Source organism: Larimichthys crocea, chromosome XII (genome assembly GCF_000972845.2).
Source record: "Larimichthys crocea isolate SSNF chromosome XII, L_crocea_2.0, whole genome shotgun sequence".
NCBI lineage: Eukaryota > Metazoa > Chordata > Actinopteri > Sciaenidae > Larimichthys > Larimichthys crocea.
Window position 1 is genome coordinate 25,143,402 of NC_040022.1, and position 25,734 is coordinate 25,169,135.

At 41.0% G+C, this 25,734-nt stretch overlaps 1 protein-coding gene across 2 annotated transcripts; it reads right to left on the bottom strand.

Moving 5' to 3' along the window:
* Nucleotides 1–604: 604 nt before the first annotated feature.
* On the bottom strand, nucleotides 605–25,664 carry pbx4 (pre-B-cell leukemia transcription factor 4). Of its 2 annotated transcripts, XM_019264988.2 has the most exons (9): nucleotides 24,691–25,664; nucleotides 22,267–22,380; nucleotides 20,673–20,746; nucleotides 8,286–8,530; nucleotides 7,165–7,355; nucleotides 6,866–7,001; nucleotides 6,434–6,590; nucleotides 3,789–3,875; nucleotides 605–3,038 (listed from the first exon to the last, which is right to left on the bottom strand). In XM_019264988.2, the coding sequence occupies exons 1-8, from the start codon at nucleotides 24,873–24,875 to the stop codon at nucleotides 3,832–3,834; spliced, it is 1,146 nt and encodes a 381-aa protein (XP_019120533.2). In that variant the 5' UTR covers nucleotides 24,876–25,664; the 3' UTR covers nucleotides 605–3,038; nucleotides 3,789–3,831. The 2 variants fall into 2 exon arrangements, with proteins under 2 accessions (XP_019120533.2, XP_010728668.1); XM_010730366.3 differs by lacking the exon at nucleotides 22,267–22,380 and having other exon boundaries at nucleotides 24,691–25,657.
* Nucleotides 25,665–25,734: the final 70 nt, after the last annotated feature.

Sequence of the window (25,734 nt, forward strand, 5' to 3'; positions counted from 1 at the left end):
AATTAAGTCGCTATTTAGTAGTTGGTCAAAACATTTCTCAAACAAATTTCAGCATCAACTTCCTCTCGGTCTTTTGTAAATGTACTGCTTGCATATTCTCAGAATATTTCTGCATTGAAAAGAAACCATTTGAATACATTTTCAGAGTTTTTGGGAGTAACTTTCTACAAAACATCTGCACCTTTATGTTTAGTTGCATAGGCTGATTTGAATCTCCGAGTTTGAATTAACAAATGTCCATATAACTATTAAAATGCAAACTTATTTGCCACTCCATAAAGAGACGTATTTCTGATTTCATGGAATAATTTAAGCAGATTTCAAAATATTTTATTAATAATAATATTGTATTAATATTATATTAGAAGAGTAGAAAAAGTAGAAACTGAAGGGTGAATCAGTTAAGAAGGGGTCCATAAATCTCTACGGCAAAATGTTCATTGGAGAACCTCAATTTATACAATTATGTTTCCACAGCACCAAAAGTTATACCTGTAAACCCTACATTGCCTCCCGGTTATGTAACAAAGACCTAAATAATATTCAAAATTGATACAGAGTTATCGTGAATCCTGTGACACAAAGGCCAAATAAAACTGGCATCTCAACCAAACATCAAAGTTTATAAAAGAAAAAAAAAATACTGAAACATTACACAAACTGTACAGTGACATCCATTACAACAGGTAGAAAAAGGGGGAGGATGACAATTTGGTGCGGTGATAACGTTATTCGTAAGATACAGTCGTATGAACTGCGATGAGTAACAAAACAAGTAATTAGATGTGGGATATCACATGTGACCAGCTTATAAGATCAAGTTTTGTTCTGTAAAATATGATTCAACAAAGTCTTGACTGACACTTAAATCTTCATAAGGCTTTACCTTACTATCAAAATGCTTTGTTATTCACATAACAGTTAATGTATAAAATAGTTCCAAAAAATGAAAATCCCCAAAAACGCTGCAGGTTTGTCTTAAACACGAGTTAAGAGTTTTACTACACCCAGTGCTGCCTCTTTTTTTGGTAACAGAGGAGAGAGAGAAGCCCTTGCCCAATTGGCCATCGAACTAAGAACAAAATAGTTGGTTTTACCAGAAGGTATTAGAAGATGGGTAAAGGGGAGAGCATAACTTTATGCTCTCAATCAAAATACAGGTGTGATATGACAGTCCTCACTCCACCCACCCTCCCATGACACCCCCCAACAACAACAACAAAAAAAGAAAAACCCAAAATCAAATGAACTTGAGGCATGACAACACCACACAGAGAGACACAGATACAAATATAATTCCCTCCTCTCCTCGAACGGAAAAGGTGGCTGTGCACCAACTTTAGAGAGACACAGAGTAGCATTATTACATTGCTGAATGTGGTATTTTTGGTTTTTGGTACAACAGAAGGTTGTAGTGTGTGGCCTTGGGCTCACAAGTTTAAATGTTTCAACATGGGGAGGACAGTTGAACCCCACTTGGTGTGTCATTGGCTGGTGGAAGCACCCAGTCTCTATAATGCTTACAAAGGTCATAGGGCACCAGCCAGTTTGACCAAGTCATCCCAAGAACACTGTACACACGCCCACACGGAGACACACACATCATAGCAATACATGATGCACTTTTTCCTTTTTGGTCTGACTGTAATAATTATACCCTTTATTTTTTTTGTTAATAAAAACGAAGCTAAAAACTCGGAAGGTTAAATGAAAACAATATCACGCCTAGAAGTCCTACATGCATGGAAGACAGTCACGTTTCTAAATTCATGTCACGTTTGTCCCAATAACACATCAATGCCCCACAATCTTTCCACCCCTCTTCTAACGTCATTAAGATGCTTTATTGAGCTCATTTTTGGTGGTGGCTGGTGCATTCTTGGTGAAACAGCATTAGAAAATAGCCTACAATCAAATAAACTAGTGGACAGAAAGCAAGAAGTAAAGTCTACAAGCCATCTACCAACACCCTCTATTGGTTAGCAACAAAAAGGGCTATTAGTTACATCCACTCAACCAAAGATATTCTCCTCTCTCTGCCCTTTCCTCCTCTTCTCACCAGCCCTATTATCATCTGTCCTGTCTGGTTTAGAACAGTGATCCCCTTAAACTACCCTTTTACAGGTAGAGACACCCATAACGAGGATGCTAACTTTTGTGCTTGACACATCTTTTATGTCAGCTCACTATGAAAACGACTGAAAAGTTTGTGAGGTGTGTTATGGAAGGGGGTGGGGGGGAAAGGGGGGGTGCATGCACATTTGTGCATATCTCAAGTACTCACTTTGAAATCTCCAACAGAATGACACATCAAGCTATAAAGGACTGGAAGATACAACGGTGTCTTGTGTTGAGTTGGCAGAGGGTGATCTCGGAGGAACAGATGTGTTGACAACTACCGGGGCAGCACTTTGGTACGAGCAAGGTGAGCAGAGCTCCCTGGTGATCCGTATCAACAGTTTGACTGTCAAATGCCAAGGCTTCAAGAGATACAGGCAATCACACACAGTTTTCCAAAGCAAAGGGTCGAGTGCAGAGGTCAACAGCACATGGACAAGCTGTAAGAGTACTGTGTGAAGTTAACGTGCATATACACATAATGTACAGACATCATGATCATCTACACAGCTGGGTCAGTGGTTTTCAAAAAGTCCTTGATAGTGAAGATGTTTTTCTATCTGTCTCAGCATCAGTATGCTCCATCCCTCTCTTATTCTGAGGTTAGGGAGCTTCTAGCATTGAAGTGGAGCTGTGGGTGGAGGGAGAAGTCCTCCTAACTACTGTTCGGCTGTTCTGTGTTCCAGCACAGTGTGTGTTTATGAAATGTGAGCGCAGCCTTGTTTGGCTGTCTGGTTGAGAGACGAGGGAATAGTGAAAAATGAGGACAGAGGATGGTAGTCAAAGCAGACCGCAGTGGGAATGAAGTGATGGCAGGGAGTGCCACCGAATCAGTTGGAGGTGTCGGAGTGGACGCTGCCAGGAGGACCAGGAGGGGAGGTGACTGAGGGGGGGTTGGTGGTGTCCTGCCAGCTGTTAGCCTGCAAACAGTCAGGGAAAAGAGTATTCTGCATGAAGAAGGAGTTTTTATAATTAGTAGTCTAAATCAGCTATATTTGTGCTTACTAGCCAAATGATGCAGCCTTTAAGATAGCGTACTGTTTGCAGACAAAACGCTTTATTCTAAGAACTATTTATGTGTTAAAACATGATCGCAGCTGCTTTCATGCACGCTGCAATCAGGTTACACGTCAGAACAGTTTTAAATACTGGAACACGTATGAATGCACTAGGTCAGTAATCAGATTCTCCCCGCCCCCGACCTTGTTTTGAAAACACACTTTTGGAAGCTACTTTTAGTTTTAGTCAAACTTTGGAAAGAACTACATAAATATGAGGATGCATCGCTATGTGACATCATAGTTTCTTTTACTTTACGTTACATATATGCAGAGAAATGTACTCTGTCAAAGGGAAACCTAGTTTGGAAAATTTGTTTTTTATAATCTTCTACCCTGATTATAAAACCCAGGTTTCTTGTTTTCCTTTTCTTTAAGAAATCAGCTTACTGGAAAAGGTGACTGTAACCCTGTTACTGTACATGTAATTACACGTTTTTTGGACTTTTTTTGGCATCTCTCATAGCTGTTGTGATTTGCAAGCTGTCTAGTTATTGAGGTTAATACTGCCCCTTAGTGGTTTATCCACCTGAATTATGGGAAGGCAGACTGTGATATTCAAGGTCTTGACTAACTGCAAACGTTCAAAAGGAGCTTTTAGTTTTCACTCACATCCAGGCGATGAGGGGTGTAGAGGCCACTACCCGACAGCTCCTCATAGCCGCCCGTCAGGTGTGTAGCACGGTGCAGGGTATCCACCTGTCAGAGACAAAACACACCCACACATTTCAACACAACCTCCTGCATGAAAATTTGAGAACTAAACAAATGTTTATGCTTCCTGTTCCTGTTTTCTAAAATAACCACAGGCAAAGGAACAGCATCTACAAACCTCTACTGTGTTTTACTTTTAAATGCTGGTGAACTTAACTTTCAATTAAACCACTTCTGTTCTCATTTCTCCAAAAATGAGAACAGAAACAAAAGCTTTTTGTGTACTTTGACTCTATTGTTTGTTAAATTCCTAAACTACATAGCACTTAACAGCAGAAATCTGTGTTTATCTCCACAACAACAAAACTGCAGACAACAATCACAAGGAGAGGAACTTGCTTCTTAGTCTACACAAGCAGGTGAACATATGGAGAGATAGGATAGAGGAATTTGTGGAAGGGCGGGGAAAAACGAGGACTAAAAAGGCAGGTTGGGTGTGCAGGACAACCTAGAGGCAGAGAAACTGATCATTAATCAGAGGGATTGCCGGTTCAATTCACAGATGGAAAAAATCCAGCCCTATGTTGACAACTATGAGAGTCTTGGGGGAGTCACGGTGCCCCTCAACTAGCCTGGGAGTTCTGCGCCGAGGCTGACACTGTGCTCCCTTAAGAGATAGATATGGATAGGGACTATGTGTACAAGTAACTATTAAGAGCTATGAAATAAAACAAATCTAAATAGCGTTTAAAGAACTGGCATCATTCCTCTCGAGTGAAGCTATAGGCTCCTCAGGTTCGCCTGTACAGAGCAAAGAAGAGTCAGTTTGTGTGTGTGTTTGTGTTGGAGGAGGGGTTGATGGGGTCAAAGGTAAAGTCGGGACTGGATCTGAGGAGAGGTTGAGGTCGAAAGGAGCTAGGCTAAGGGTAGGTATCCAGGGATTCTGGGTGGCTGGGTTAACGGCATTGAGGTCAACTCTGCAGCTGTCCTCAGCGCATACCTGCAGCTGTAGAGAGGGGGCGATGCTGAGACCCTCCCCGTTGAGCGAATGCAGGCTGAGGTAGGCGTCGCCTGTGTGAGACAAACTGTATGACCCCGGTGACCCTGCAGGCAATATATAGCCAATATCCAATCAGCCCGACCACAGTGCCATAGGGTCAAAAGGTCACCACTGGTCATGGACACTGACTGGAAGAAGTAAATTCTAACAATCAGCTTCAATGTGAGGGTCAGTGTTCTCGGCCATCGTATCATGAGCAGATCGTTTTACAGGCCTAAATTCCTCTGCTTAGCATACATGTACATCAGCTGCACACACCAACTGCTGAGTGTCTGCTAACTAAAAAAGAAAACCATAAAAAAACAGGTCTATGTAATATCAAATGTGCAAACACAGATTTTACAGCATAGACCAGTCTGACAGTAGTGGAGGACATGAGGTCTTTTACTTTGTGGCTGTATAAAGGCTACAGTATACTTTAAACAAAACGCCCGATAGTTACAGAAATCTACTCCCCAACAGCAGCGTTCACTGTCTGTGTTGTGGTCTGCTTTAACCACATTTGAATCCCTCTCCATCAGGATATCTTGTTGGAAGCAGAAATATTTACTACAGTTTTGACAAACTGTGACATCCAGATTACACAGTTTGTCTTTGTTGACAAAAAATATCAAGGCCAATAATGTACAAAGTCAATAGGTGGCTTGTGTTTAAGATACCCTGTTTGTGTTAGTCTATAGGAGTTGCAATCATATTACCTTCTTATCGTTTTTGTGTAAATTTGTTTGATGAAACATGCACAAAATAACCCATGAATACAGATCATGGACCATTTGTATACATCTGCTCATTCAGTGACCTACACTATGTTCCCTCTTTGTTCCTCACCCAAAAAGACATCATCCTGGTCACTGTAGCTTACTGCTGAAAGACCATTGTTTTGTCACTTCTTATTTATTATATGCTTTCTCTCCCACAGACAGTTTTATATTGCACCCTTTGAGTTTAGTCACTCTTAAAAAGGTTTTAACAACATGTCCAGTGAGCAAATTGTGTTAATGTATTGTTACTAATAAAGCATCATAAATAATAGTTACTAACAGCACCATTATGTAACTTTTCTCCCCAAAAAATAGGAAAGGATAAAGGCTGCTGGACAAGAGTAAATCTGGGAGTGACTGTTGTTGGCGTGAGCTTTGTAAAATAAAAGACTGAAAGACACAAAGCCCGGCTTCTTGCTGTTAGACGTAGTGGAAGTAATATTAGCTGGCTGATATGTGTGTTGCACTTGCTTGATGTTTGGCTGTTAGCAAAGTTGTTGATTTGTTAGTTTCTGTGGCATAGGTTAGGAGGGATAAAATTAAGAAGAAATATTCCTAAAAAACACAATGAATACAAAAACAATTGGTTATATATACACTGATACATGACTGAACATGCAGTGTTCAATTGGCTGAGAGTACATTTGCAGCTCTTCATACAGTCATAGTGTGGTGCAATTTGGTTCTGTTGTGTGTAAGAACAAATGTGGACACAGAGGAACTAAAGCTTGGTAATGAGAAGTAGAAGGGATTGTGCGTAGACGAAGTGAAGCATGTGATACCTGAGTTGGGCGTTGCCGGAGAGTTGGCCTGGCTAGCCTGCGCAGACACATTGGCAGCATCCACCGCTGTTTTAACTGCGTAGAGGTTCGCTTCCTCCTGGAACTTACCAATGTTCTTCTTGTAGCGTATTCTCTTGTTGCCAAACCAATTAGAGACCTGAGGGACAGAGCGATGTCAGATATTGAAATGCATCATTTAATTCACATTAATTTAGCAGCTGTAGCGTCACTGTCGTAGCCCTGTCAGCTAAAAAGTGTTGAACAAGGAAAATTCTGTACAGCTCTGCTTTTCATTTAGATTTTTTTACTTTTACTAACAGAAAAATATCACTTAAATTAACTATGTGTGTAAAACTGATCTATAAAAGATGCTCCTGAGTTTAACAACCAAAATAACAGTGTACTTCAGAGCCAAAAGATCTTGCAATTCACCTGAGACACAGTGATCCCACACTTTTTGGCCAGTTCCTCCTTTGCTTCCTCACTGGGGTAAGGGTTAGACAGGTGGGAGTAGAAATACTCGTTCAGCACCTCTGTAGCTTGCTTGTTGAAGTTGCGCCTCTTACGTCTGACAAACGGATAAGAAATAATGACCAACATGCTTGGAATGCGCATGGCTGACAATGTCAACACGCTCAGATGACTTCAACCCTCACGATAATAAGCAGCCATCTACCACAAACATGCACACACAGACGGTAATAATGTCAGACAGACACAAAAAGACAGACCTGGCGTCAAGGAAGCGTGAGCGCAGAATCATGACGGCCTCGCAGGTGCTCTGTTTGAGCTGCATCTGAATGGAGCTGAACTTGCGGTGGATGATGGCCACCATGCGCTCAATCTCCTTGGGAGAGATGGGCCGTGTGCGAGACTGCTCTCTCAGCAGGTTCATTACATGGTTGGTGAACTCGCTGCAGGCCTGGACCAAGGAGAGACCGAGAGAGAACAAGATAGTAGTTGAATGCTACTGTAAAAAGAGCAACAAAAAAATAAGAGCACAGATTCTGTCCAGTGCCATGACATAGTTTTGATAATGACATAATTTGAACAACAACATGTAGGGCTAAGCTGTATGACTCCTGTTGATTCGATGCCTTCATCTCTCATATTAAAAAAAGTCACATGAACCATAAGACACAGTCTACAGCAGTGGTTCCTTAAACCTATATCATTGAAACACCAGGAAAGGGCGGCCCGGTGCCATAAAGAGCCATGAGTGTGCAGAGCTGAATACCAAAAGATTTGATGTGTGACAATGTCTGGTTATGAGTCCTTGGAGAAAACATTGTCTTCAAATCTGTTCATGTCAATTCTCAACATATTATGTCGAACAAAATGCATCAATGTCAAAATTACTTCTCACTCTTTATAATGGAGCCACCATCTTTATCCATCCCTGTTATTTAAGCAATTCAATTTTTAAGCAAAGCACACTAAGGAGCTCAGATTTTTGTTACAAGTAGACTATAGCAGATATTTTTACAGATTATGGACTGACTGGTTTTAAAGTTGAAGTCACCCGACATAGCATTTGTTTGAATAAAACCTGCAGACTCTCAGTTTGAGTCATGAGTGGTTTCATATCCTTTCACAAGTTTCTGTTCTATTCTTAACTACACCGCAGTGACTCAAGTTGTAATTAACATGCTGCAAAACATGAAAACAGAAGTAACCAGTCTTGTAGTGTTGCATAGTTAACTAGTTAACATAGGCTAACTTTCTAACAGGACAACAGTTTACTGTACATTTTATTTTATTCTGCACACGACTGAAACTGGCTGACCTGCAGGTATTGTATTATTATTTGTGAATAACAGTACATGTGAGCATAGGTCTGCTCTGCACACACCTGCTCATACTTCTCCAGCTCAGAGTGATAGATCTGGCGGATCTGGGCAAGCTTGGCTCTGTAGTCTGAGTGTTCGATGCTGCTGTCAGTGGGCGAGCCCCCTGCTGCTGCTGCAGCTGCAGCCGCTGCAGCCGATCCTCCACCCTTCTCTGGTCCCGACACACCCTCTGCTAGCAGCATGTTGTCCAACCGCATGATCTGGGGATCTGGGGGGTCCTCCTCCTGCACGCCTCGTATACTCAGCACTGGACAGAAGAAGACAGAAAGAATGTAAGTTAAGGTTAATATTTACGCGTTTAGTTTGCTACGACCAACTCAAGCCAGTACACCTTTCTAAGGCTGAGAAAACCTGTTGGTTAAAAAGTTTTTGAAAACTGACAGACCACACATTTACTTTCAAGGAGAAGGGTAACGCTGTGGGTTCTAGGGGTGCATAGGAAGATGCTTTATCACTGCAAAAATTCAAAGAAGTGCAGCCCTGTCAGAACCCAGTCAAGTTTCTCCCCTGAGTCATTGCTATGAGCGCCTGGCTGAATTCTCAATGAGCCTGGACTTCCTCTACATTAACAGCAGAGGGCAGTGTGGTCCCTCTGTGGCAGGCTGCCAGAGATAAGGGCATGAGGCATGGGACCAGTAATGGGAGTGCATGTGCTGTCACTATGAGCCCCAGTGGCCATAAGTATAGTTATCAGTTGCTGCTCCCCACCACTGCATTATACCAGGACCTCTGTCAGCCTACAGCCACACTCTCATCTCTCTCTCTCTTTTCTCTCACTCACACACACTCACACACACTCACACACACTCACACACACTCACACACAAGTTTTAAGTACAGACAACCATCTTTTCTTCAGAGCCTAAACAAGTTTTAAGTACAGACAACCATCTTTTCTTCAGAGCCTAAAGCTTTTAACACTTAACTAAATTTTCTCTTGCCGCTTTTGTGTCTCTATCATTCAACTTCAGAAAGTAAAAGTAGAAACTTGGTGTCACAATTCAATGTCTTGGACACATTATTTACTGATAAATTATTTGTAAATTAAAATAATGATGTGAAACATGGCTGTTACAATACAAATGTTACTTTTATTGTATTTATCGGAAGTATTAGAGCTTGAAAGATTAGTTGATTACTTAATTCACAAGCTGATAGAAAATCAAATACCAACTCAATTCTAATAATTGATCAATTGTTGCCTTAAGTTTGCAAGAAAAAATGCCCTTCACTTCATCCACTGTGAGAATTTGCTGATTTGTTTATTTTAACTGAATATCTTTGAGTTTTGGACAGGTGGTCATAGACTAAAACCCTCACGTCTCATGTGGACTAAATAATTCTAATAATTAAATAAATCATTATTAATAAATCAGCAGCAAAATGAATTATTAATTAAATTCATCATTAGTTGCAGCCCTTCAACTCATGTCTACTTACAGTGAAGAAAAATAATGACTATATAGATTATAGCTTAAATTCATATGGCGACCAGGGAACGTTTTAAAAAGTCTAAAACATATTGATTGAGTCACAGTCAAACAATGCACTACCCCCCGCATATATGTTGATCTTAACCGCAGACTAAATTAAAGAGGTAAAAGCCAATTTAAAAACAGCGGTGAAACCAGACAGGATTCTGGAGGAGACAGACGCTTACAATATGGATGACAAGATTAATCCCAGTGGAAACTGGGTTAGGCGCTTGTCCTCTTTAAGGATTACACTAGTTAGTCAAAGCTCATCATCAAAGGTTGGGGGGGTACATGAACTCGCTCATTCAGACATTGTCTCTTGTTAGCAAAACCATAGCGGTCTTATGAGTCTCTGTTGTTGTTGTCAAAGTTTCCCCATAGAGAGTCACGCTGAAAAACAAGTTTGCAGCCGCGGAGCAGTCAAAGCTAACAAATGAGTAGTACTGTAGCGCAGGGCTAACAGATGTGAAAGAAATGAGGACAAAAACAGTTTTGCTTAAAGTTTCCAAGTACTGTGGAGCAGATGAGTTTTTGCTTTTTCAAACTTCATTTGATAAATGAGTCTGTTCCACCATTTAAGGCCTCTCATAGCAGAGCGTCCAACTTTCCCTCACCCCCACCTCCCCTCCCCTCCTCTTTTTCTTGTTCCTTCTTGCCTTTTTCTTTCCCTCTGCTTAGGTCTCTTCTCTCTCCAAGGCACATTCCTGCTCTGCTGCTCCCCCATCTCAGGGCTCAGGAATGCAGCAGACCCAGCCGCCTGAACTAATGACCCTGATTCGCCCATCTCTTTCCCTCCTCTTTTTCTTTCTTTTCAGTCATTCACTAACGATCTCTGCACTTTGTAGAAATAGCCTATAGTTAATCTATTGATCAAAACCAAGAAGTACTTGTTTTGTAACTGTTGAATCTACACGATCATTTCGGATACTTCGCCCTATGCTCTGACGGCAGTTTAAGTTGTGTGTGTACTGATAATAATCCTGCCGTGGACAGCTCTGATTGTATGTAGTTATGTGCGGTGTGTTTCTTCACTGCCCATTCTTGTACAAGTGACCTACAGTGAGGAGGGCAACTGTGGCTGTTGAAGCTTCTCACCTCTCCCCCTCCCTTTTGCCCCGACTCCTCATTATGGCCCCCAGCTGTAGCCTAATGCCCCTACATTCCCCTAATTACTCCAATTAAGCTGTGATTACCCACAATTGCACTCATGCACAGTCTAGTGGCCTAGTAGTATTATAGCAGCTGCTGAGATGAGTTAAGATGCTGCACAAAAAAAGACTCCATGAAGTAAACACGGGTAACAATAGAGTCGTGAAGAGTCTCCAACCAGGAGACCCCTGGAAAATACAGGTAACAATAATAAAATAACCTACAGGTCTGAGAGCTGGCTAGCTGTTTTGCTCCAAAATTTAAGCAGCATTTTCTTTTTGATTAACTGGCTCCTGACGTTGCTGCTGGGCTCGTTCTGTTACTGAGAGACTATAACTCGAGTGCTGTAAGTAATGATACTTAAATTCCCTTTTCTAAATAGGAAGACAGCTTAAGGCCCACAGCCTGCATCCACGGCTCTTAGAAATCACACCATTATGCACACGTTACCACCCTAGCTGGGCTGTGTGGCATTGAGAGACGGAGCGAGCAACACATACTATGAAATATTCAGGGTATCCAGCTGGGCTTTCACTGCATACATAATCATTCTCATTTCTGCACAGCCAATGTGGAAACGGTGTGCGGCGCAGACACAACACACAATATATGAAGTGGTGCAGGTAAGGGTGAACAACCGAACCAATAGTGTAGTGCTGTACATTAACTGTAATGCCTTCCACACATAGGGATAGATAAGACTTAAACGCAGTCAGTATATCATTGCTCAGCTCACAACACAAGCTTTATCCTTGTCTGTCTTTTCCCTCGCTAGCATCCCCTTTTTCACTCTGTCTCCCCCCAACACACATCCCCTCCCCCCTCTCCCTTTCAGCGCACCCTCACCCCCCTCCCCCCAGTGCCCCCCCCCCTCCTCCCTCTGTTCTCCATTTCAGTCGAGTTCTCCATGTGAGCCGCAATCCCTCATGCTGTCAGCCCCCCCTCTCCCTCTCTCTGTAGACAGACAGGATTAGCATTTTAATTGCATCAGCTCCCTTGGGTATTCTCAGCCTTTCACTGGGAGAGAGCAAGAGAGCGGGAGCAGAGAGAGAGAGAGAGAGGGATAGAGAAGGAAAAAAAGGGGAAGAAAAGGTAAGGAGAGAGAGGGTAGAAGGAGAACCAAGGAGAATTGAAAAAAGGAGTCACAGGAGAAGATGTGTGTGCGAGAGAGGAAGAGACACAGAGAGAGAGAGAGAGAGAGAGACAGAGAGGAGCTACAGAAATATACAGAATCCAGAGTACAGACGTGCCAGAGAGCGAATGAGCCAGAAAGAGTGAAAAGATAGGACTGTGAAAACATCAGTTTTTCCTTTCATTACAGACAGAGAATTCAGATAAAGAGCCAGATAGATGGTATTCACAATGAAAATATGCTACATGAATATGCAAATTCACCTTGCAAAAACTGCTCTGCAGCTCTAACCTCTGTGTTACGATTAGAAATAAAGAACTGAGGCCAATCACCCTATATTAAACTGCTACACTTTTTTTTTTTTTTTTAAAAAACAGAGATATTTTCTCCCTTAAAAACAAAAACCTACAGTGGAATAAACTTCTTCCTGAACCGTGCATCACAGTGAGGAAGGTAACTTAAATCCAACCAGGGTGAATATGAAACATGGCCACATTGCAGGGGGGGAAAGTACCTTTGAGTGAAAGTTTGACAAAATGCAAATCTGACTTATTTTTTTCCAATTCTTGTGTCCGCTCTGTTTGACAGAGTTTCTCTAAATTCCTTGACCTTTAAATTCATGCGGTACATACACCTTATGTCCAGTTAGTCGCCACGTTTGTAAATGCAAAGTCGCATGTGCTCAGATCTAGTCTTTGGCAAGCAGAGTAGGAGCCTCGATGCAAATTGCACCGTCTTCGCAAAATCAAATGCTGTAACAATTGATTAATATCAACCTTCACAAACATTTCCTCTGTGCATATAGCATTTTGATTTACCATGCCATTTTGGTAGAATATGGGTTGCTCAAAAAGGGGCTTGGGTGAATAAATTGTTGCCTTGGGCAAGTTGTAGAATATGACATTAAAAATGAATAATTTCCCTGATGGGCTTTTAGCCAAATGAATATTGGGAACAGGTACATTTCGACTGCAAATTCAACATAAAAAGTGTGTACCGACATTCTTCTAAAAGAGTGTTTTGTTTTTTTTCAGTACAGTCAACTTAATGAACCTAATCCATATGTCCATTTCTACTGTAAGCAGCTCACACTAATCAGCATCTGTTTGGGTAGTTCACCGGCGTCCTGTTGCACGCAGCCCCCTCACTCTGACAACACACACACACTGAGGCAAAGTAAGCATTCAGAGTAAACAGTGTGGTCTGATTAAGGTGTGAATTGGAGAACTCACACCTTGGGCAAACACAACACTTCAGTCCAACACATCATTAATCAACCCTTAATTAACTAAAGACAGAGGCTTGGACACCTAAGCGATGACTATGTGTACCCCCCACCCCCCCTTAAATGGTCACACACCAACACTAATGATCAATTTGTGTTGTCACTTAATCTGCATGTATAATAAACAGTGATGCACTTCAATGCATTTCCCTTTTATTATATGTATGCATGGTGTTGCCAAATTATTTGATATTTCCCTCATAGCCATTACAAATTTGTCACAGGTCTAAACTAAAAGTACAACAAACCAGTGAATTAAAATCTCTATACTTAAGTTTAAAAATATTGATTAAAATTAAAAGTTAGAGAGCAAAATTATTAGCCACCTCTATAAGCTGTATATATTGGTGGACATGCAATTATAAGCAGATGCCAAATTCCTTAAAATACATTTTTTATTTTTTTTAGATGTAATTACACAAATAAAAAGCCCAGAAAAAGTGAAAACAGCAAATCACGTGTGGACCAAGTCGCTCTAAAATCATATTTTAAAAAAATCTAAACTAAATTTAATTCCTCGAAATATGACTGACAGTATCTGCAAAACAAAGTTATTTCCTTGCAAACTCATCTTGATGGCATGGATAGCATTAAACAAACAGACCTTGAGTTACAGTGAGTATACTAGTATTTCCTTTACGCTTATATTCAACAGTAATCTAAGAAAATGTGATTCAGTTTGCAGCATTACATCAGCCTAAACTAGTAACGGTCCACACATTGCTATGTTATTTTACATGACTGAACGATACATTATATTTTTCAAAACACTAGCGTCAATACGTCACATGGCCACAACGTACGACAGTTAAAAGGATATATTAAGCACTGGTGAGCACCTGTGACCATATCTTTAACATGATATTCACAGTCTAGTGCAGTTCTGCACACACAGAAAGACGGAGAGACATGGAAGAAAGAATTTGAAATGTCACAGGAGGAAGAGGAGGATGACGAAGAGCACCTAAGCAGGCGGCTTGTTAAAGCACTGCTAGGATCTTCCCCCAGTCAACTCTCATCAGGCCAGCTGCCTCCTGTGCTCATTAGCACAGACTCTTAAGGAGCTCCTAAAGACTTTGTGAAAAATGAACGCTCATTTGAGAGGTCGTTAATTTGCACTGTTATGCAAATTAGGTGGCAATTAAGCGATAGATCAGAAGAGCAGTGCCCATTTATAACAAGTGAACAAGCATTATGACACAGTCAGATGGTGCCAGAGAGATCTGAGGCTACATGGTAAGTCTGCACAGGTCCGATGTAGCAGTTTAGTAAGAAATAAAATCATTGTGCCAACAACATTTCTGGCTGGGCAGGATAACAGTTTAACAGTGGTTTTACAGGAGACTATCCTAAATTGGCTCCCAAACTGGTACACACATAAACAAATACACATGTGACAAACAGATGGAAACACAAACCATCATCATGGATTTAACCCCCCTCCTCCCTCCCGCACCAGTTCTGATGTTTCCATCTCTCCTCTGCATTTATGACATGGCGTGAAATATACAAACATACTGTCTGGGACAGCAATGTGCACTACTGCGGAGGGGTGGAAGGCTCCCATCAATTGTAATTAATCCTTAATTAGTCAGGATTAGGAGCTAGGCTCTGACTCTCTCCCACCCCACTGCCACCAAACTAATGCAATCCAGCTGAGACCACATTTACATATCTTTAATTAAAGAGACGCTGGCTTCCTTTAAGAGCGAAGCCTAAAAGCAGTGTGAGAGGCATAGACATGCTGAGAGGGAGGGCGGATGAGATGAAGAGGTAGGACTCCGCCCTGTGGGTGATCCTCGACCAATACTGATGGGTCACTCAATATTTCCTGGCTTCTTGTTGTTGGGCATAAATTGCTGGGAATTTGTGGATCCAAAGTATGCCGTAAGTGTGCAAAACATGGCGCCTTGCCTATCCTGTCATTCTGGCCAATTAAATTGGTGTCTGTCACCAGTATTTGTGAGTGTTGCTGAGTGCTATTCACTGACCTTTTAAATTTGGTAAGTAACCTCAATGAAATAAGGCACAAATACATTTTATTTTAATTTTCTGCCAACTGGATCAGACAAAAAAAATCCTACAGTGGGCATTTGTCCTAATATAAAATATGTAATTCATTAACACAAACAATGTTGTTAACGCTTCGTCAACTATTATAATTTTGTTATACTCAGCCTTCATGTCCGGCTACCCTGATTCCCCTGAAATAGCGATGGCAGGGCTAAACCATTTAATGAATCAAAGCCAAAATAATGTTGCAGCAGTCTTAAAGGTGAACAATTCCACTGAGCTTTACCCATCCTACAACACACCCCAGACAGCAGTTTCCCTTGTCAATATACAGAAGCCCAGTTCCTACAGGAATAATACCACATGGGGAAATCAGTTGGCCCACACACCATTAAGCCTAGGCTGAAGGTTGGGGTGCTCTGCCTCCCCAGTTTGAGATGGGGGGTGGGGGGGCAGTGGTGTGTCTGTCAGGACCAGGGGTCTGTGTGATATTAGCCGTCTGCCAATCTGGCTTGGGGAATGGACACCGAGTAATTACTCCTGCTCTTACTGCCTCATCAATCTCCCTGTATCACCCCTCCACCCCTCACCCCAAACACACGCTCTATCTTTTTCCATTCTCTTCTGCAAAAGAGCAGGGGAAAGAAAAAAAACGATTGAGTGGCAGGACACCACAAAACACAACAGAGACTCCTGAAAAGCCAATGAGATAATCCAGCACCACAGCACCGAGTATAAATAGAAGACTCTTTACAACATATAACCCAAGGATATGATCACATTAGAAGTTGGTGCATAGTACAGAGTTGGATGGCCCATTCTCATTTCAGACCGACATGATACTTGAACTGAAAATACAGGTTTGGTAGCGTCACATAGGTTGCATTTCAGCCAAAGACTAATTGTATCTTGTTACCGCTTTTGGTTTAAAAGGCACTGTATGCTTTCCCTCGTAAAAATATAATAAAAAGACATCCCACAGGTTCCTAACAACTCATAAAATTTTAGGGCTCTGTTCCAAATTGGGCTATTTGAAAGCTAATAATAATTACGTTGCTTTAATGAGGCATGTGATTCACTAGACTTCATGTACTGCACTTTGTCAAAGTTGGTGGAATACAAACATCCGAATCAATCATGTGATGTGGAACATGTTTTTTCTAACACAAACTGGGGACTACCAACTGGATAACACTGGTGTGTGATGTTTTGTTTTCAACTTTCCTGCTGGCCTTTGAAATAAAACATACAAATTAAAATTAGATTTCTAAAGGCCCTTTGTGATGTGTTTATTCTGACTGTGAATAAACACATGGCAACTATGTGTGACTCCCAATAGTGTTTTTGTTTTGGCGTTTTAACAACTGCATCCATGCTGTAATTCAATTAACATGTAATTAGGGCTGTTTGGTCACTGAAATGGTGTTGTAATGCAAAAAGGACTATTTGAGTGCTATGAATACCCAAGTAAGGTAGATAATTTTAAAAAAGAACTTCCATGGCTTGCAAAAAGGATCCATTCAGATAAACCTTACACTACACAACACAAAGGGCTACACCAGTCTGTGTTGCTATAGGTTACAGCCATATTTATTCTTCACCACATAGTCTAATTTATAATAATCTATTTTTACAAGAAGATAAAATATAATATACAGTAAAAAATTCAAAAAAAGAAAAAGTTTAAATTTTATGGTTTGTAACAACATTGCAAAACTCTTCAATTCTCCTGGTCTTGCATTAATTAATAAGATTTTGTAACTCAAACACAAGATGTTTATTATTATTATTATTATTATTATTATTATTATTATTAATTATTAGTATTAACTTAGAAATCGAACCAAAAATAGTATTAAAACAAAAAAAAACATAAACCAGGGAGCCTGCTCATCGAGTTTGCTAAATCTCACTATTCATCCATCTTGTCAAAACATTAATAGGATGTGATGATGGGTTGTCAGCTAGCTGCTTTGCCAACATCCTAGCTAAGTGCTGCTGGCTCTGCTGGCGGGCATTGACTCGGAGACTTTGGTGCTTGTGGATGGTTAGAAAAATAAGACACTTCCATCCAACATAAATAAATATAAGTCAAATTAAACAAACATTATAGGGCTAAACTCCATTTCAACCAAATTATGTCATTATTTAGAGAATTGCGCAATGTATCTGCTCTAAGAAAAAAAAAACTCAGACTCAGAGGCTGGTTAGAAAATGCACAGAGAAAAGGGAGTGGGCCTGTGGCAGAAGCAGACAGCAAATAACCAGTACCCCAGACACATTGTTAGGACACCGGTATACCTGGGTACCTAACAGAGCAATCAACTGGCTCAAGTTAACTTCAGACTGGCTGTAAGCCATCAGGATGTCCTTGTTGTTAAACCCTCACTGTTGTTGCTGAGGGATACATAGCCCATGTGAGTGGTTGTGTACAGACACATGAATAATCATAAAACCAGTGGCAGGACAGACACATTAGTTTTTCATAATAAGAGGTGAAACAGAGCCAGCCATTTCAGTCTTGGATAGGTAGGGTGCTAGCCAGTGTGCATCATTTTTCAACAGCCAACTAGCAGCATAATCCCACACAGACTTGTTTATCAGACAGCTTATCAAGATGAGTGGCAAGTGTTGTGGTGTGAACTTGTCCAATCGAGGGAGGGAAATGCACTTTGCCATTTCCGAGCTAAAAAACTGTATAGCTTTAATTCCATTAAAAAAATCTTTTCATTTAAAAAAAAAAAAAAAAACCTGTCCAAAAATAACTGGGAATGTTCAGGTTTGAAAAAGAGCGACGTGAGCAGGGTGACAGAACAGAGTGAGTGACAGATTCACTGTTGTCGTGTGTAAAGCACAAAGAATGCATAAAAGTACGAAGAAACACCTCAAACATGCCCAAACTAAATGAAAAACTTCTGAGTGTAACTGCAGTGGCTTGTGAGAGATTTTGGCATAAGCTGTCCCATTGCACCAAGAGCTATTTTTACAGCAAATACCCATGAGAGCGAGGGAGAACAGAACTGAGTTGAAGCAAAGCCACTGACTCTCAACTTTGATCATTTCCTGTCTCTCTCCAAATGTTTTAATTTCTTTTTTGGAGTGTATCTTTAATGAAGTATTAACAAGAGTCAAATTTCACACAGATGGAGGTCATGTTTAATGTGAGCTCAAAACAACACAGGCACTGTTGTAAAATGGGGGGGTTTGGGGTGCTGGCGTTGGAACGGGGGGTACTGGCATTAGCGCAGAACATTTCCTTTACAATGAAAACAATCTAACCAACTGCAGCACTCAGAGGAATTCACCTCCCATCCCCCAACACCCCACCTCCCCTCCTCCACCACCATTACATTACCATATCAAAGCCCCGAGTTCAGAGCAAGTCTTCTCTTTCAAGAATGGGAGCGAGGCATAGAGAGGGAGGGGGAGAGGACAAGACCGAGGCAGTAGGAGTAGACCCAAGACCGAGTTTGCTTTTATCCCTGTTCTGTGTGTGCGTATGTGTGCAAGAGAGACAGAGTGTGTATGTGGATGTGCCAACACAAGTGCATGTTTGTTAGTGAAAAAAAGACTGCAGAAAATCTGTGGAGATACTAGAGGACTACTGATTGGGTCTTCCACAAGCTGCACTGAAGAGAAGTCAATTCACATTCCAGAGGCACATAATGGGGCCTGCAGGGGGTCTGACGGACTAGCAGAGAAATGCCAAAGCAGGTACACAGTGCAGTTAGGAGGGCACTACATGGCAGATGGCCAGCACAGTACAGGCAAAGCCAAGGATCTCTATATCTCATGGTTGGCATAGACACCTCAAGCATGAATCCATTGTAAACCTTCCTCCGTGCCTTCTGTTATTCTACTCAGCTTACTGTAGGAGTACTCACAGACCCTCTCTGTAGTTTGCTGGCAGAGTAAATGTGAAAATCAAAGTGAATGGCATTAGGGTAAATAAGACCACTGGTTGCCTGGGAAACAGTGTACCCTGCCCCACTCACTCAAGCCTAGCCTTTACTTTTGTCCAATCACTGGAGAGCAATAATACATTATTGACAGAGGGCCACAACAGGCAGCAGTGCAGCATTTTCAAATTGTATTTGAACAAGAGAGGTTTGCTGTTAGAAGACACACAAGGCAAGTGAAAGAGAGAAAATGCATATAGAAAGGACAAGAATGGAGAGAGACTGGCAGAGGGAGAGGATTCAAAAACACACCCCATTTACACTACCATAACCATCAATCTGCCATCCAGCCCAGGCCTGTTCCTTTGAACCACACTCGAATCTGTCAGATAGCTGACTCGAATAGCTAACAAGATGAGGATAAGCAGCGTGTTCACTTTGAATAATTTTATGAATAAGAGCAAATCTGTGATATTTACATAGGCGATAATTTTTTATCAGTCCATGTTATTGAAATTCAGCATTATTTGTTAAGACAGTGCTGGAATACTTTCTTGTTGCTTTGTATGAAGGTACTGCATTGATGTGCAAAGCAATTTATTCCCTATATACAATTACCCCACATTGTGTGGTGTAGCTTATTTAACAATGCGGGAGAAAAGAACATCTCTTTGTACTGAAATAACATAACAGTTTGACTGTAAAGCAATCACCCCTGTGGAGTTTTCCATATCTGCCTGCTGTCACCTAGCTGTGCATGAACCTTTTGTTTGGATCAGGTTAGATTTTTTTAATCTAATAATTTGGATAGGACACTTTGTAGTAGTCGTAGTTATAGCTGTAGGTCTTTATTCCTCTACCATAATATAGTAAATATTGCTGTGAGTAAGAGGTGGTACGCACCGTTTTTGCATTTTGTCACATTGGTATTTATCAGGAGATTTATCATGAGATGGAAATTTTCAATAATGCAAAAATGTTGAACCAAGCAGGGTATAATATTTCTGCATTCAGGTACTCCAGGTCAAAATGGAAAACAAATCTGCAATGTGATAATAATCGTGAACTCAAAGTTGTTAGTGTGTTCTACAGCATGTCTAACTCAAGTTTCAAAGGCACCGATCCACTAAGATTAGTTTCAACAGGTCAGTGTGAAGTCTGGACAGTGGCCAAAATAGCTCAGGTTTCTATAATTACTAAGCCAAAACAGTAATGCTTATTTAGATAACTTTGAACCAAAGCATACACAATACATGCAGCTAATCAGTTCTACAGCAAATAAAATCAATATTCAAATCAATAGTGTTTTCTGCCAATAAAAAAACAAGTTACTTGGTCCCAGGGTAACTGGGGCAAAGGCACACTACATCTCAGCACTAGGTTACAACCTGTGCTTACTGGAGAACACAAAGAGAACAAGTGAAGTAGAAACTTACCCGTTTTCTCTTTGATCTCACAGAGAACGCTGAAGAGGGCTGGCTTCATTCTGTGACAGTTCAGGGCATGCTTCCTGTAAGAGAGAAGAGGGAATAAGAGAGGGAGAGAGCAAGGAGGATTACGATAAACAGACCTCCATCTCAAGTCATTCCATATCCTCCCCCATAAAACAGGTAGAGAACCTGTATGTATTATGCATACAGCATTTCAAGAGTGTAGTGCAACACAGAAGGACAGAGCCACGTTGTTTAAAGGCATTTCCAATAGCTAAATGCCTTTGTCAGTGCAGAAACATCCCTGATGCATCAATCTGAACTAGCAAGAGTAATGTTGTCATTTGGATGCTTTGCACTGTGGAACAGGTAATGATGCCAAACCTCAAGGTCATCATTACTGAGCACCAGATTCCAGAGTTAATACACAGTAATCTAATTTCTACCTCTTACAGAAAGACTCATTCCATGGAAGTAGATGGTGAGTTGATAGAGAGGATTAGGATTAAGTTGCAATTTTAATTTAATCAGAGATGTTCTCTTTATTGCCAAACAGGCTAATAGCAATTAAAGAAGAAAAGGCAAAACTTCTACAGTTCACCGTAATCAAATCAGAACACCTTAGCAAAGTAAATATCCTGCTAATACACAACCATGCACCCACACACTCATACAGCTTGTATTAACATCTGAGAGACTGGGATGCTGTAGTAAAGCCCCGATCTTAATGCGCTAAATGACTTGATACTATAGTCTCTAATGTTTACTACTGTACTAAGTGCATAAGTAGCTGAGCGCATATAGGTGTGCATTTTTAAGACAAAAACATGAAACTAAGCATGCAGTAAATATTACAAAACCTGTGTAGCTTATGTTCTGTTATTGTTAAGACGAGGTTATGTGTAACTCCATGTGGCTGTAGTTTGCAGTGCTGTTGTAATATTTCATTATATGGTATGAGGTTAAATGATGTCTCTCCGCTGTATTTTTTAATGACAACTCCTGTACATACAGCTAACACAAGCATCTGATGTGTTCTATGTTCTAGGTTTTACAAATCACAACAGACATCATTTATCATTAACTTTCAGTGGCAACAGATTTTATATGTAAATGGAAAAAGTGCAACATACATTTAAAGGTTAGGTGAAAAACAAAACAAAACCAACATGAGGCCTCCATTTCTAATGAGCATGAAAAGGAAATCAATGAAACAAGAAAAACCTGAAGATCAACCTGAAATAAAGCATTTCTTTTCCAAATAACATTACCAACAACACATTAAAAACAACCACAGATGAATATGATTTGGCTACACCTGACCTCAACACCAATTCCAGTTGTGAATGTCCACTGCAGTATTAATGAGGGGACTATGGGGACTAGAAAATAGTGCGCCTACTGTATGCCACGAAAGACTGCCTTTCTATGAGAATGTTCAGGCAGTACGATGTGAAGAGTTATTTGTCTAGCATTAAATATGTTATTTTGTCCACCAATTTTGTCACTGCTGGATTTGAGTTGGGGGGAGGGCTGCCTTCAGCATGGAGGGTATGAGCAGGAGGGGGAGAAGGAGGTGCTCATGCGGTCCTGTACTGACCTGTGCTGGAAGTTGAGTGGCAGGCCACCCCCTGCCATGCCCCCCCCTGCTCTCCCTCCCTCTGTGGGGTCGTCTGATCCACCCCAATGCGCCGGCGATTCCTCTGGCCAGCATCTGAACATATGGCGACAGGGTGAGAGGATGAGGGCGGATGGTGCGCAGGAAGTGTACTCTGCAACACCAAGTTCTTGCGCTGCCCTGACCACTCCCCATCCCAACACACTGCCACCCTGCACGACAAGGACGTCATGCTCACATGCGAGCCACCTCACACATTAATTTGTAGATCATGACCGAGGGAAAGATTGATGTGTGGGTGACAAACTTGATCAGAGTTAAGTATGATGTTGATAAAAAATAAAAAATAAAAAACGGCACATTTTAGGACATACCAGCTGCTATAAGCAAACCTAACAGATTGTGTGTGGCCTTAAAGTCTGGTTATGTTTCGGCCTATTACCTGAAGCAAACCTGAGAAATCAGTAAACAGCCTAACCATCCCACAGTTTTTGCAAGTAATCTATCAGCTAAACCTAAGTATGTAACGTTCAGAAGATGAACATTTTCTCATCAGCACTGCCTTTGTTGATTATAAACACATGACACACAGCATCAAGGATTTGAGCTGTACACGCAACATATTTTGTATGAAATCCACTGAACTGACAAGAGGCTGCATTTTAGTATTAATCCTGCACATATATGGCACGAAGAGGACATGCTCTGAGTGGGAGTTTAGATCAATACAAGCATGCAGCAAGGACACCTCTGGCACTTCCGAAGCAGCCACACCTTTAATTGGTTTTTCAGAATAGCCTGTTAACATCTAATATTAGGGCTGCCTCATGGTTCCCTACCCTGCAATTTGCCCTTTCAATCCAAATAATTGTAATTTACGTTATTTGATTCACCAAAGTACAACCCTGTTAGAAATGGTCAGCACAAATCATAAAAGAAAAAAAAACAATAATGAACTAAAGGAAATATTCCAAAGCAGAAAAATTTGCATTTGATAATGAAATAATAAGGCCTGATTAAGTCCTCACACTTGTACTGAAGAAGAAGGTAATATCCCAATGTTCATAGGCTGCTGGTATAGCATCATCCCTCCCCCTCACCACCATCTCATTAATAGAAACTCGATTTGCGGACAGCTGCACTCGCGTACACATTATAGGAGAATTGATTGCACCCAGCACACAATGAAAAGGATGAACACCAGGGAGGGAGGGAGTGAAAGAGGAGTGAATTAATTAAGAGAACCAGGTGGTCAAATGTTGGGTGGAAAATCACTAGCTAATGACACATCACACTGTGGCCACAGTCTTGCAGTGGACGGTTGTCTATTGTTGAAATACTGACGCTTCATCTGAAACTGACCTTATGCTCTTTGAGCCACATGGCAGATGAGTGCAGGTCAGTTGCTCACTGCAGTGTGTGCATACTCTCTATAACAATGATACATAAAAAAAATACCTCTAACACAAAAATTAAGTAATGAGTCATATGAATGAATGATTGCTGTCATCACTGATACATGGGTAATCCTTACCCTTAGCTTAATTTAGCCCCCTCATTTGCATTTCAATGATGTTATTGACACTCATTTGAAGTGGAACAGCATTTTTTAGATACATGTTGTTATAATTAGGGGAATCTAATTTAGTATAGTTTGATAAGTAACATTTGATAGCTTGACCAGAAGACTTAATTTCACTCAGAAAGTTCTGATTCAAGTAACATAAAGCATGTCCTTTTTTTTCCTGAGAGCATGGAGTATGTGCTGAAAGTACTTCTTGGTAGTTTTGTTAATTGGTGTGAGGGGAAATCTGCGCCACTAACTTCTTCCTTTGATCCAATTAAAAGATAACAAAAACTCTTTTTTGTGTGTGCATGGGTTAATGAAAGCCTTTACAGATGTCACAACCGCTGTGTTTTTAACTAGGACTAAAAAGACCCATGAAACGTGAACGCAGCTGTAGTGTTATGTGCATTTTATACGGCTACCATTATTATCACGTTCAATAGGAAGCTTAAAAACTTTTTTTTAAATTTTATTTCACACTTCCTTTTATAAAACAATAGGGATTAACGTTATCGCCGCATTTCAACCAAGTGAGCATGTTTACAAACTATAGTTCACAATAAAGCACGACCTGAAGTAACAAAGAACCTCCTTTCAAACTACAACAGCACTGTAATGTGGGTGTACAAGTTATTCTGTAACTAAATGTACTGGCTCAGCAGCCAATTACATGTAACTTGGAAGTTGCATAAATGTTGCAATTACACATTACCTTTACGTGAGAGCGTTTCACAGAAACGCTCGAGTCCTAAAGCAAAAAAATAAAAAATAAAGAGACACATACAACGCACTTTAGCTTTAGCTATCTTGTGTGGAAAATGGCTCTTCGTCTGTCTTACCTGGCCTGTGCTTCGTCCAGGCTTTCGTCGGTGATGGCCATTATTTGCTGTAGGATATCCCCGATGTCTTGTTGAGGCTGGCCGAGGGATTGCTGTTTTCTAACCGAGTCTGGGTCACCGACATCGGCTTGTTGTAGTCCACCGAGTCCGGTGAGACCCGTCATCATCCTGGTCTGGTCATCCATACTTTCAAAGAAAACTCGCCGTTTTCCTCAGTCGAAGAATACACACAAATAGCTAGCCTGTTAGCTAGCCAGCAAAGTATTTTCTACGACAAACCATACAACAATTCTTGCCGTGCCCGACAGTAACGATTGGAAAATAATTAAGGAGTGCTGTCATAAAACAAATCGCACAAGCACGCTTTACATTCGCTTGTGTTTGTTTTTTTTTTTTTCTTCCCCCCTCTTCAAGTCAACAAACGCGGCCGGGCTAACGTTAGCTAACCACCGAGTGAAAGGCAGCTAGGTTAGTAGCTGTAGCCCAGCAGAGAAGGAGCAGGGACACACATGCACGGACTGTGTGAGCTTGCCAACAGCGCCTCGCACATTTTCGGAAAAAAAAAAAAAAAATGTACAAAAAAATATATATATAACAATAGACGCACACTCTTATCTGAAAAAATAAAAACTCGCCAATTCCTTTAAAAAAAATAATAAAAAATAAATAAGACACAAGCTCCAATCTGATGTCTCCTACCAAAACAGACTACGGTTTGCCATTGTTATTGATGTCGCGCGGGTACATGGGATGTTCTGGGCTGAGCGAGCGAGCGGTGTGTGCGTCGCGTTGACCATTGAACTCCTATCACCACAGACCGCGAGCGTACGGGTGGGTTAACCAGCAGACTGTAGACAGTACGAGATCATAGTGGAGAAGAGAGAGAGAGAGGGAGAGCTAACAACAGACTGGCAGCTGGCGTGAAGTTGGCATCAAACACGTTTTTTTTTTTAATAACACAGTTTCCTTTAACTGCATTATTCCTCCAGGTGACAAGATTCTCCTCGTCTATGGCCTTTAGAAATAGATAGCCCCTTACGTCAT